The 14,498-nt window shown below is 42.2% G+C and overlaps 1 protein-coding gene across 1 annotated transcript in view; it reads left to right on the forward strand.

The window, feature by feature from the left end:
* Positions 1–14,498, forward strand: part of ZFPL1 (zinc finger protein like 1) — a 137,304-nt gene that overhangs the window by 26,789 nt on the left and 96,017 nt on the right. Inside the window, exons 2-4 of the mRNA XM_085625458.1 lie at positions 1,140–1,264; positions 2,862–2,973; positions 3,918–4,111. Coding sequence (XP_085481584.1) covers positions 1,163–1,264; positions 2,862–2,973; positions 3,918–4,111 — 408 coding nt within the window. The 5' untranslated portion in view covers positions 1,140–1,162. The remainder of the gene's footprint in view (positions 1–1,139; positions 1,265–2,861; positions 2,974–3,917; positions 4,112–14,498) is intronic.

Below are 14,498 nucleotides of genomic sequence, written 5' to 3' on the forward strand. Positions count from 1 at the left end.
AGACCTGACGCCTTGGCGGGGTCGTGTGTAAAGAAAGATATCTAGAGGAGAGAGTTGGAGCTCATTAAATATTTGATCTAGCGATCTAAACGTCCCGTTGTGGTAGAGATCCCCCCCATGTTACAATTTTGGCCCGTTCTAGAAGATTGAGAAACCTTTGCTGTTGGAGCAGTTATATGCGGGGTGGTATGAAAGGGGAAGCAGCGGTGAGTACAGCATGGGGTGTTGTAGAATAGCCAGAATGCGATTCCAAGCATCTATCGTGCATGTAATTGTGGTGGGCGCTTTATCCCTAGGACGAGTGGTGGCGCAGAGCACGCCAGCTAAAGGTATGGGATCTGCCAGCCACTGCTCTGCCGCGACCTGAGGCATATATCTAGGGGGGGTGGAACCAATAATAAGTATAATGGGCCTGCGCACAGGTATAGTAAAGCTCAAAATTCAGAATATCAAATCCACACTGCGCATAGGGCTTAGTAAGTATATTCCATTGCAGGCGCGGTTGTTTGTGCCCCCCCCCCCCCCCCATTTAAGTTTATTCTTTCAAAACACTGTCGACACAGAAAAAAGACAGACCTTATTTCTGTGTGAATTTACACTGAGATTTTACCTGCTGTATTTGAAATATATGTAATGCATTTTGACTGTCTTTTAAAGTAATAACCAATATTGCATGAATGTTTATTCACATTATCACTTTTTCTTTTTTTTTAATGGTTTTGGTTCTTTGCACTTGGGATTCTTGCCTAATATCTCTTTACCACTCACCTGACTGTTGACTAAGAATTTATGAAGGAATAAACCTAGATTTGGCTAAATTGAACTTATTGAGACGACTGTTTGGTGTTTCTTGCATTATCATATTTTGCTTTTAGAAAATGAGTTCCATGTGAACACTTGTCTCAAGTTATACACTTGATACCCATGTTCACAAGTACATTTTGGGTTGTGTGCTTGTTAATTTGAACCTAACCTGAAAATATAGCATGAATCCATCCCTCCTGAACCTGTGTTGAACACCTTTGCTCTAGGGTGTCACCTCTGTAAGCTACTGTTTTATAGGACAGCCTTCTCTGCATAGTTTTTCATATTTCAATATATTCTCTGAAAAGCCTTTACAGTTTCTTTTTGTTGCCCAGTCTAGCAGCATAACTTAAACAAAATGGGGCTATGCAAGTGTCCCAAGAGGAAAGTGACCAATCTGTTCTGTTTCGAGCATCGTGTCAACGTGTGCGAGCACTGCCTGGTGGCCAATCACTCCAAGGTAAGCCGATTGACACCAAGTATATCATTACTCGCAAAATACTCTGCAGTGGCAAATGTTCCCCCAAATGAACTGCTTGTATGCTCATTTTATCCACTGAGCTTCTCCAAACAGGTGCTTATTGTTGTGGTGGTTTTGTACCATACCTTAATGATTAAAGCAAATATCTTTGTACGTAGAGCCTTGTCCATTGCTTGCTCAAAAATAATTGTCCACCTGGCCAATTCTGAAAGTGCACTTTTGATCTTAAACCACATTTAGCCTGATTCCAAGTGTCCCATGTCAGATGTGATAATTATTTCACCAGATAAAATACAACTCTGATGTGTTTGATAATGAACACCTATTCTGAGATTAGCCGGCAAAATTGGGGCATAACATGTTTTTGGATCCTTGTGTCCCAGGTGGAATTCTACACCTATTAAATTTTTGCCGTTGTGAGGATCAAAATGTAATAAGGGTGGAAACTTTATTGCACCAGGTGTACTTGTGATCGCTGTGCAAATAGTTGTTTACACAGGTATGAGTATGTACTGAAATACATATAATTTGGCTCTTAGTGATTAACAGGACTTTAGGGTGCAGGATGAATGCAACTCTGTTCAAACCATAAACTGTGAATGGACAGATTTTTTTAGAATCTTTTAATGTAGAGCACAATTTTCATATTACATTATTTTCTTTAACACCAGCAAATAATGTTCACTTTTTTGGAAAGGGCAATGGACACATGGCATCTATTGATCACCCCCCCCCTCCCCCCTGGTGGTGTGTTTGTGGATTCATGCACTCTTCTGCATGGATAATGAAGTACTGCACAAACATTTACTGATAACACCAACAACCCAAAGAATGAGATGGGCATTGGAAGGGAGCACCTCTCCTTTGTATGTGGGCAAATATCAGCTTCGATCAAGCCACTTTTTTGTAATCATTTGTTCCTCTCTGCCACGTAACATACATGCCACATCTTTCATCCAATCTAAAATGGCTTGTTTTTATCAGGTCACATGCAAGTAATTGTAATAAAGCAATGACCAAATAGGCATGGTAACTGAGCAGAAAAGGGGACCTTTTCATCTGCCTTTCCCATTACTCTTTGCTCATCTTGTGGATGCTATCAATATCTCCGAAAGCTGCTTAGGAGTTTTCTGTATCTACTATGTCATGCTTCACTCTACAGTCCGATGAAAGTTTCCGAGAAACAAGACTTCATCGAACTGGACATATATGTTGCTTTTTCCCTTGGGGTAGTTGTTGGATAAAAAAAGTTCTCCTCCTGCTTGTTTACTCAGGGAATTCTTCTCTGAGTGTAAACTGAGATGCAGATAGGTCTTTGCTGCATTGTGGTTTATCTTAAGTGCTGCGCTCTCACCACTTGAAAAAATCTGAATTTGCTTCTGAATCGTAATTTCTTCACTGAAGCACATTATTCGGAAAACCTTAGTTTCTTTTGACCTCTGCGATTTCATAGGCAACTGGGCCCTGCCAATTGCTTTTTAGTGAAAATTGATGACAAGCATTGTTTTGCCTTTTTTTCAGGAATGACAATCTGCAGCTCATCATAAAGAGAATCAACTGTTCTGTTTTTTTTCAGTGCATTGTCCAGTCATATCTTCAGTGGCTGCAGGACAGCGACTACAACCCAAATTGTCGACTGTGCAACACACTTCTGTCCTCGAGAGAGACAGCACGACTAGTCTGCTATGGTAATCTGGCTTTTTTACTTCAGATCTCTTTGTTTGCCTATGCACTGCATCACTAGATTAGAACAATGGCTTAATCTATCAAGTGTTACAGGCTCAGACTGCTACTTCTGGAATCTGTCGTAACCACCTGCAGAGTGTAATATTTGCAACATATTCAACATTGTGATGGCAAATGTAACATGGTGTACATATACATCCAGAGCACTTGGATCATCTCTCCTACAGGCAGTTAGAGGCCAGGCCCTATGAGGTGCTCTCTCCACGGCTTTCATAAAAAGAATTTGCAGCAAATAACGAAATCGGAGTATCAAATGCACACAGCTTCTCCTTCCTGCTTATCTGAAAGTTGGGAAAGTTGTTTAAGGCAAATATTGGAAAGCGTAGGGCCTTTTCTAGTTTACAGTGAGCCCAAATTCAGTTTTCTGTGACTGAAAACCTACTTTGAAAAATGTATCTGTGATCTTAAAAAGAGAAGTGTTCTCTACAGAATGTTTATAGGAGTGAGAGATATGCATATAAGTTTTGATATTTATGCTGATAGCTATGTGCTTTTGTACCGACCAAAAGGCTACTGATGAATTGCTTTACAAATTTCTTTGGGCAATCTTTGGGTATTATAGCATTCTTATTTTCCCACTTATGTTCCTGGGTGACGTCTCTCATCTGACTCGCCACTGTTTTCTGATATGCTGTTACATTTGTGCTATTTTTTATTTCCCTGACTGCTTATTTTTCCTTTTTTTAAATGAGAGGGAGGAGAGAGTGGAATTTTCTTTATAGCTAAAATGATGTGGGTGTACGATATGTCATGGTACTTTAAGAGTATAAACATGAGTACGTTTTTAATGCTGAGTTTAAGAATTTAATGTATTCAGGACTCCTAGACCCTTCTGTATTTTAGAGAAATTCATCTACTCAGCCCCGTCTCTCTCCTTTTCTCCTAGACTTGTTTCATTGGTCATGTTTGAATGAAATGGCCAACCAATTACCGGAAAATACTGCCCCTGCTGGCTACCAGTGTCCAAGCTGCCAGGGTCCTGTCTTCCCTCCAGCCAATCTGGTGAGCCCTGTGGCCTCCTCACTACGAGAGAAGCTATCTACTGTCAACTGGGCCCGGGCTGGTCTAGGCCTTCCACTGGTGAGTGTTACGACAGGGCTACTTGTTATGTACACATGGGAGTCATAGTATTTGGTGGGTGGGGGCAATTTTATATACTCGGACCCGTGCTGTTTTATGGCCACATTAGGAGTGTTAGTCTGTCTTTTGCCTGTTTCCTTGCCAGTCGTATTTCTATCTCACATGTGGTTCAGTTACAGCATCTCAGGCTTGTTCTTAGGTTACTTCCTTTCCTTGCCTTGCTGATTGTATGTTAAGTTCATGGCTAGATGTCAGGGTTATTTATATGTTGCTATCAAGGCAGTCACAATTACGACCTTCCTTTTATTGGCTTCGGTGGTTGATTTCATGATACTGTTGAGAGATGCTGTATTTGTCACTAGTGCAGCCTCGTGTAGAGGCCATGGGACCCATTGCAGCAGCATATGTGCTGTGCGCTTCCAGTCCTTGGGTTCAGGCTGCCATTGGTTGTGGCAAATACAAGCAAATTAGATAGCTGCTCAACTTAGTTTCCCAGGTGCCAGTACAAACCTGGTGTTTTACTGTTACAAGGCTGCACAGCCACAAAGAAAGAGCGCATGGTCTGTACCAATGTCTGCGAACAGGTTCAGCCTTTGTAACTATCGAACCACCACTGAGCATCGTACGTCATGAGCTGCAGATGCTTTATGTCCGTTTAGGCAGAATGTGTGTACACCTGCTTGCTGCTTACTTCATTGAGCCATTATTTGTCCTTGGAGGAGCTAGTTAAGAATAAAAGCCTCTAATACCATGTACTGCATTCATGTGCTTGTTTTGTAACTATAAATTAACTCCATAGCACAAAGATCTTCTTTGGAGGCCTTAACTTGCTAACACTGACCTCTCCCACCGCCATTGCCAGTTTACTGCTGGCGCAGAGTATATATGCCAGTGCCTTCAGTGCTTGGCTACTAATGGCAGACTGTGGTGTAGCTGCCAGTGCTACCAGCACCCAGGGACTGCTGGTGATCTTTTAAAGCGATGGCGCATTATATATGCTGCAAATTGCAGCGAGGGAATGAGCCATCCCCACTTTCTAATGGAGCGTCCAATGAAAGGGTGTGAGGGGTAATGGAATTCCTCTCCTTGATGATTAGTTAATAAAATTAAGTTAAATAGTGCATTCTAAAACACATTTTTCACTTACGTTTGCTACTCAGATTTATGTTCTGAAGCTGGGTTTATTAACTATTTCATTCCTTTCCTGGTGTCATAACCAGTCCTGATAATACCAAGGAGTGCTGCAGGTGCTCCTACCTGAAGATAATTTTCAGAAAAAGGTGGCAAAACTGAGCATTTTCATACCATATCTGTAAAAAAATAAACCAAAATAAAAAAAATGGTGGTACTGATAGTTCAAAAAATTCAGTTTCACAAGACTAGCATTTAACGGCATTTCAATATTTAACTTTCGTTCATTTTTCCACCCTACATCTAACAAGTATATTCTCTGCCATATATTATGTTTACTGAGGATCAATCCTCTTGAAAAAGACAGCTTCAGCACTTTTAATTTTACCCTTCTGCGTTTGCCCGCCCAAACCAGATCGCCAAGCAAGGCAACCAACCTCCATAGTATTCTGGAGGATACAAAGACATTCTGGAAAAAATGCCATCTTTGCCAACAAGGTACAACGCATGATGGACACCGGGAGAGTCTTCCAAAACTCAACTGAACAATGCACTGAACTATGCAAACCTGCTACCACTCTACCTATATTTCGATATAACTGTGTTTTCAGGTCCCCGGATACCTTTAGCCCCAGATATCGAAATCCATCTGGGTCCCAATGCAAGCCTAATGCAGGTAGTTGAAAAACTGGAGTGCATGCCAACTGACCAAGCTGGAAAATACTTTACTTATATGCATTTGTGGGTAGCCCAGACAGTCTCACAAATCCTTATGGTTCTGTCAGCGCACATGGCACTGACTGCGCAGGGTCCCTCAAATATAGCAACGCATCATCGGCTTAGAGAGAAACTGTATGTTTCTTTGCCAATTAAGCCGATCCCTCAGCCAAAAGGCATATGGGAGAATGGTGATTCCTGACGTGTACCACGTTTTAGGATCCTTGCATCCCAGAACCATGCTGCCTGTCTCTACTCTAGTCCGTGGGTCCATATGAAATAGTTTAACCCAGCTAATAAAATAGCGAACAAGCGCCAGGAGCACCGATAGATATGTGCATCTACATTTAAAAGCACGCTCCACGTACAGAGCGGCCATCCTGTAGTCCTACGGGATTGAACGCTGTCTGATCCTCATGCACAAGGGACTGAATAACTCCCAGCAGTCTCAACACTCAATAGATTGACATCCATGTTTAACAGCGAGATCGGACGATAGGATGATATCTGGGTGTGGTACTTACCCCCTTTAGGAACTAAGACTACATAAGCCTCCTGCATCATAGGTGGCAGTTGTCCAACCTTTTGGGCCTCCTATAGTACCTTCAGCAGTTTCTCCAGGAGGAGCAAGAGCATTTTCTGATAGAGGCCTGCTGAGAGACCATACAACAACAGGGTTTTACCTAGGCTCATCCCGGCCAAATCTCCTTCACCTTAAGCAACCCAAGTGGGGCCTCAAGGGCCTCCCGCAGTGTGGACAAAAGCCACGGCAGCCATAACCCAGCAAAGAAGTTGCTATCTTCCTGTTCATTCACCATAAATCGATTGATTCCCCCTCTCTCTTAGTAATCCTTACAGAGGTTGTTAATGTGCTCTCTAGACCCCACCATGTTCCCATCACTCGCCTTTAGGGATAATATGCGAGTGTGAGGTATCTCCCAGTTTAACAGCCATGCTAGAAGGTGTCATGACTTGCCCCCCTCCCAAAATAGCCTGTGGCACCTACAGGTGTATATATCAAGCTGATACCAGGTGTCTTCAATCTGACGTTTAGTATCTAACGGCTGTTTTGAACACTCTGGATCTGTTAAAGCACGGAAGTCTAAGCCAGCTAACTCTGTGTCCAAGCCTAACAGGGTTTTATCCAGGCGATCCAGCATCCAAAGATCTTTGATATACATTCTCCTTGAAGAGCAACCTTATAGGACTCCTACTCCACTGCTCTACTCTCTGCAGACTCCAGATTTTCCGGGAAGTAATGTATAGTGAAGTCTTTGGTATGTAAAAGGAATGCCACATCCGCTAAAACCTCCATTCATAACCACCACATGGGTATCGGAGGTCTGCGCAACCGTATCACAATGGGGAAGAGCAGCGGAGATTGATATGATAGGTATCTATTAAATATAGTATGGGGACAAACCTCTCAATTTCTGCATGCTTGGTGACCACAAAATCTATCCTACTGTAAGTATCATGCACTGAGGAGTGGAAAGAATAAATCTTGTTTGTAGGGTACCAGTACTTCCAAATATCTAACTGATCAAATTCTGTGGAGATTTTCGAAAGGGCTGCCTCCATGTGAAATTTCAGTTCCAGCCTAGTGGTATGTTTACCCAATTTTCAGTCCTGTACACAATTAAAATCTCCTGCCCAAATAAATAGTGTGTCAATGTACCGAGAGGTAATTTGCATAAGAGGAAGGAAAAATTGTACATACCTTCAGTAGGAAGCTGGCTTTTTATATATAATACCAAAAGAGATATACTGTGCAAATACTCCAGGTATTCCCTTTTTTAGCGGACAGGGGCTTGATCTAGCAATCCCAAGGTGCCCTTTTTAGAGGGTAGTGTGGTTGAGTAGCCTCAGGCTTATCAGAGAGGAGTGTTAGACATCTGCAATACACACACAGTCAATAAAAGATACACACAACGCAATAAGGAGATAAACACCAATTTTAAAAAAACATGTGTATTTGTAAAGTGCATGTTCACCCGATGGTATCTAGTCGCTGAATAACAAATGTTTATTGTTACCCAACTCAATGGTACTCATTTTACTTGTAGCTTTTGTGGAGAAAATGCAAACGTCAGATTTTATACACCCACTTCGGTGATATTGTAATACTTCTCAATATTCTGGTCAGAACAGTAAATATCCGAATGTAAATTCTTTCAGGTAATGCATTTTGTCGGTTTCAAACTGTGTCTGCTTTATTTTAGATTGAAAACAAAACGTTAAATCACTGCTGTTCATGCGAGGGCTTCTTGGAATCAATACGGTTCCAGAAGTCGTGTCTCTGCTCCGCGTCGTTTTGCGTCATGGATTATGCAAAACACAGTGTAATGATTGCACCGTAGCCATTTTAATCCCTCCTGGTTGCCACCCTGTCCGCTTTTGGTTCCGCCCACCGGGATTAGATCTTTTACTGGCGCCGTGACACTCTCTCCTTCATTACTCGGTGTATGCACTTTTTTAGGTCTCGCCTGAGCCAGTGCTTTAGCGCTGCTCTGGCGAGAGCTTTAGTAAACTGAGGATTTGGAAGTGCAAACTAGTGCTTTTCGGCCTCCAAATGCAGTGCATGTGCGCCGGGCGCGTGCACCATTTGGCAGCCCGCCTGATCACTTTTGCGGCCGCTTTGATGTTCTCAGTGAGCCGCGCGGCCACTGAGAACATCAAAGCGGCCGCAAAAGTTTTCACCATTTGCCACCCCCTCCCTTATCCCACTTCCTGCGTGTTTGTTTTGTTGTTGTTTTAAATCTCAATTCTCGAGCGGCGCAAACAGCCCTCAACTCTTTGGCCATTTACTGCATTAACTTGTCTATAATATTGGTTAGACCATACCATCTCGAATTAAGCATTGCCTCTAAGAATGCATTCGCAAGGGGACATATCTGAAATTAAATTAAAAACAAAAGCGATCACACTTGAAAGCTTTTTTTCCAAACCCGAAATCATGCCATATCTTTTACGCATGTGGCTGGTTTGTTATCTAAAATGTGTCGAACAATTCATCGACCGTTTCACAATTTCTGAATGTCTGGTTTATGTAGCGTTTTTCTCATAGAATCGTCTTAAAATTCTTTCACTCGTAAAATGAAATCAATATTTCTGTTTATTTGAAAAGCGGCTGGGCTGTCGCAGTTTTAGACTGTTTAAGGGTGGAGAGTCGGAAGATGGTTGTGCAAGTGTGTCACCATTTTAGTAAAATTCCATATAACTGCGTGCGTCACACTTTTACTCCTCCCACAAGCACCCCCTCCCCCAAAAAATGAAGAAATTGTGCTAAGACATTATTTGTCACTTCACTTTGCTCAAGAAAGGAAGGAATATAGTGCACAGGGAAAAGTTTTGCACGACATTTTTAATATATTTTTGGGGAAAACTGATCTTTTTAGTGACGATGGCATGTATATTCCTTGCGTGTAAAATGCATGCATTTGTATGATTCTGATACATGGGGCAGTGGTGAGCGCGCTTGTGAAATTTATATTAATAACATAAATTGGTATGAGCCCCTGCTTCCATTTGTCAAAAACTTTGATGCACTTGCTTTTGTTATGATGTTTGTGTTAAGTGTACCAATAATATAAATAACATTATTGTGATTGCTTCAATATTTATTACTGCAGTTTTTAATGACCTTTTGTAATTTTTAACCTTCTTTTACGTCCCTCCATGTATTTTTAATTGTTCTGGATTGAGCTTGGGTATCATTTATGTTGTCTAACCCATCCAGTCTCCAATACCCATCTATTGTTACAATTCCTACGTATTTATGTTTGGAAATCTCTGGCAAACCTCGTATCTATCTAAAGTAGATATTTACGAATTGCCAAGCCTGATTGTGTAGGTTTTAGCCCTTCCCAGCATGTTTGTGTATTATCTGAACAACTCCCTGCAGCGTTTATGCAGTCTCTTTGCAGTGGGTGGATTTGTGGTTGTGTTCCTGTGTATTGTCTTTTCAAAATGAAAAATATTGTTTTGGTTCAAGACGACCAACCCAAGGAGCTTTAACCCTTTCGCTGCGGCGGGGGGCAGCGCGGTGGCGCTGTGCTCATGACGGAGCCGCTCCGTCATGAGCCACGGTTGAGCTGTGCTCATGATGGAACGGTTCCGTCATGACTCCGCCCATTTGCGTTGTCCCCCCGCACAGGCGGGGAAACAGCGCCGCGTAGGCGGAGCGGCCGCCAACGGCCGTGACATGACGGAACCGTTCCGTCATGAGCACACGGCAACCGTGGCTCATGACGGAGCGGCTCCGTCATGAGCGGGGAAGGGGTTAAATCCTAGAATGACCATTTTGAGTGAATACAAAGAAGGTACTTCTATGTTAACTTTGTGGTGTTTTGCTACCTCTTTCTTACTTCTAACCATGGACCACGATTAATTATCGGGCATCAAGCTGTCAATGTTAGCACATGTATGTAACCTGCTGACAGAAGTGATCGTCTACCAGAACGGTGTAGCTTTCTTGAATTGGGCTTGGTATACTTATTTTTTGGTGGAAGATGTAACTTGATTGATTTTACTCTATTTGGCAGCTGTAGGCGTACATTCTATCCATGTAGTTGGATGCTGTCCATGGAGACACAGGTGGAGGTTAATAAAATATCCCAACTCCACCTGTTTGCACATACAAAGTTGTTGGTAACAGAAGATTCTGAGCTATCGTTCACCATAGTAGAATAAAATAAAACTGAATTATGTAGGCCTTTGATCTAACATTCAGTGAGTGGCTTTTGTTGGGTTTGCCTGCTCAAAAGGTGAAGTGTCAAACATTCAACTGTTTTCATACCTTTTGGACTAACTGAAAAACGATGGTGCAGTGCATTAGCCAAATAACGTGATCAATTGGAAGTTCAGCATAGTGGGGGTATTTGTAGGCTTGGCCTCCCCCCGCCCCCCCCCCCCCATGCCCCCCATTCATTTGTAACATCAGGGTTGTCGCAGGAGTCTAGAATGGGGAAAGTACAAACCTATTTATATGAAACTTGCTGATGCAATGTACTTGTCCAGATTTGATTTCATTGTTCTGTCTATTCTGGATTAAATCACAGTACAAGTGACATGGCTCTGAAACAACTTTCGTGAATAATTTCTGATTTTAAAGACGTGTTTTAAGTTTGATACATTTAAATATGGAATGCACAGCTTTCATTTGAAAGTATGGTACCACATGTGCACATACATCGATTAGTATGTAAATGGTAACCAAAGAAAAAGTAGAATATTGACGCCTTATTTCCACATTTTGCATCAAGTGTCGACTGAGCTCAACTGCAATCATGTCGACAATGATGTTCAATATTGGTTGGAAAGCAGATGCGCATTCCAATAGGACTCACTACTTTTTGTGACTTAACCAAGCAAGCGTCTACAACTTTTCTCTCCCTGCATGAATGTCGCGCTGTGTTGCTCTTCTGACCTCTGCATCCAGGACAGGCCTCCTTGTTACCTTTGGTAGGATCATGGTCTCATTACCATACACAAGTGTTTGTGAGTTGTGGCGAAGATCCTGTTGGTCTAGATTTGTGCCTTTTGGCCCCTAAACTCGAACTGAGGGCAAGATTTAAAACACACTTGCCAATAAATAGCTTTCTCTTGTACCAACAAGTCTCACTATCGCCCCCTGCTGCAGTGTGTCAAACCCTACAGAAGTCTGAGAGCTTTACAAACTGAGGCAAATATAATTCTCGTTTTATTCAATTTTTTTATGATACTATGAACTATTGTATTTCTTTATAGCATAGCAAGGAAAGCATTAATGATAGACAAGTAAGAGCGAGTGCAATTTAAACTCTCCTTTGCATGCTGAGATAAATGCAATTTCGTGTTTCACGCTTTGTGCCCTGTAAAATTTCCATGTTTTATTTCATTTTTTTTTCTGTTTTTAATGTGAGAAAACGTCTTGCCTTTTACGTTTTGGTTGAGCTTTATTGTATGGTTACCTGGTGATTTACTAATGTCTCTTGTGTGGCTAGTGAATAAAATACCTTCAGAAAGCATTGCTTTGCTGAGCGCTAACAGAGCTTCCCTGTGTTTTTGTGGCTCCCCAACGTTGAACCTTGGCAGCAGCTGGCAGGCAACTGACAATAAAATCTAAATCTAAAACCCGTTCATGGGCTTTTTCTCCTGTGCCCGAGTAAAAGCTGCTCGCCTGGTCTTTGGAGCAGCAGGAAATAATTGAAGTATTGCTTAATTGCTCTAACTTCAGAGCAGTGAAAACGCGGATTGTCTTGACCTGGCTATGCTCTATCCACCAGTATCCTAATGAGCTAAATTGTAGACTTAGGAGGTATGGTGTTTTTTTTTTGTTGGGGGGGAGGGGGGGGGGGGGGGGGGTTGGAATATAATATATTTTAGGATTGCCCGGAAAAAAGGCAGGTATACATTTGTGCTGGCTTTTTTGAAGAACGTTGTTTAATGCAGACTGACTTTGTCTGAAGAAATGTTAATATTAGCCAATCAAAGTAGTTCTATCCTCTTGCTGTTTTTATTCGGGGATGAATTGCCTAATGCCCAATATTTCTGCTGCTTTTCTGGTCATTTTAGGAAATGACACATTCTGTTTAGCTGAAATTCTTCACCAGACCTTCAAGCTATCCACATCACTATCTTGATCCAGTAGAAGGTGCCTTTTAATTTGCCGATGACCGCCGTCATCACCACCTGGCCCTTTAGTAGTTGTAAGAATAAACAAGCATTGGCATAGCCAATAGGTCTAGCCTTTGGGACCTTATAAGTGTTTAGTTATCCATCACAATATCCTTGGTGCAGCAACATCAACTGTTGCATGGCTAAACACTTATAAGGTCCCAAAGGCGAGACCTATTGGCTATGCCAATGCTTGTTTTGGAGAGTGATGTAAACCAGCGTCTGCCGTTCCACAATGGCGACAGCTTGTTTTTTATTTTTTGTTAATAATTGTTTGATCGGCGCTGCTCCCGGTTCACGAGCGCCGCGCTGTATTTGCTTTTATTGTGTGTTCCCAGCACGCCTTATGTTTCACCGCTCACAGCGCTCAGAAGAAGCGGCATGCAATGCAATGGACCCTCGAGTATGTAAAAGTTTTTTACCCACAGCGCGCCACACGCTTTATCTTTAACATGGCTCCCTTGCGCCTTTCTCTTGTTGTACATGGACGCACACAGTCAACAATGCCCCCACGGCTGAAAGACCCTCATCCCGCCTCCAGGCGCCACGCTTTAACTTTTAGCACATCTTGCGCTTTTAGATTAATGACACGGCGCCGTGCTTAATATATCAGCAGGCACTTGCTTTTATTATTCATTACCCACATTCAACATGTCCGACCCGTGTCCTACTGCCTTTTCGCTGTAGCCTGTAGTTGTTCACGCACCTCGTTCCTGGCCTCACAGCCGACGCTCTCCCGAAGCTGTGGGCGGGGGCAGCGTAGGGCTCAGTGAATGCTGTAGCAGCAGCAGCTCCTCGTAGTTCTGAGCCTCGGCAGTACGCAGCACCTTGTCAGCGAGCACCAGCCTATGTTTCAGTCCTTACTGCCCTCAAGTATATCATTCCCTTCAACATCTGCACACATCTGTTCCCCCAAATGCAGAAGGTTGGCTTCCTGCACTTTCAATCCCTCAAATCGCTCTGTTTTCTGGTTATAAATCTGCTCAGTGTTTATCTTCACCATTTCTACACATCTAAACAGGGCTTTAAGTAGGATGAAATAACTGTGGGGGGTTTTCTCAAAGGGACGTCGCCAATGAATTTAAGGGTGTCGCTTAAAAACAGGTATGCTAAAATTCTGTGTTTAAGAATAGTATGCCGACCGACTTGTATTTTGCTACTTTTCTCATTACACCCAATCATTTGCAATGCAATAGGTCTCACCTTTTATTGAGTTAAAGCCATTTGCTTTGCTATACAATACCATTAGCAAAGCAAATGGCTTTAACTTAATCAAAGGCGAGACCTATTGCATTTTCAATGCATGTTAAAGTTTCTACCCTTCCCCACCATGTTATGAATTTCGGTGACCAAGAATCCAAAAGTTTTGTGATTTTTTTTTTTCCCAAAGTTACCTTTTCGTTATGATGCAGAGTATCATTAATATTGCAACCAAATTCAATCCCTAAATATTTGATATATCCCGATTGCCAAGCCAATCCCAAACTACCTAAAACGTCCCTGGTGCAATGTACATTCAGGGGTTTCACTTCTGATTTGTCTCTATTAAGTTTGTAGCCTGAATGTACGGAATATTCTGCAATCGTAGCTATCAAGGCAGCAAGTGAAGGACCCAGATTTTCAGTAATAATTAGGATATCATCAGCATAAGCAGCTACTTTAACCTGAATGTCTTTGAAGCCTACCCCCTTTATATCCGAATTCAACTTAATGTCCTGAATTAACGGTGCCAGAAAGAATAAGGATGGAGACAAGGGGCAATTCTGTCTAGTTCCTTGTTGAAGGGTAAAAGAGTCCGAAAGAGATCCATTAATCACAATACGAGCTGATGGTAAAGGGACATTACCATTTTTATATGAGTCTCCCAAATTAAACTTATACA

This window comes from Triturus cristatus, chromosome 9 (genome assembly GCF_964204655.1).
Source record: "Triturus cristatus chromosome 9, aTriCri1.1, whole genome shotgun sequence".
Taxonomy (NCBI): Eukaryota; Metazoa; Chordata; class Amphibia; order Caudata; family Salamandridae; genus Triturus; species Triturus cristatus.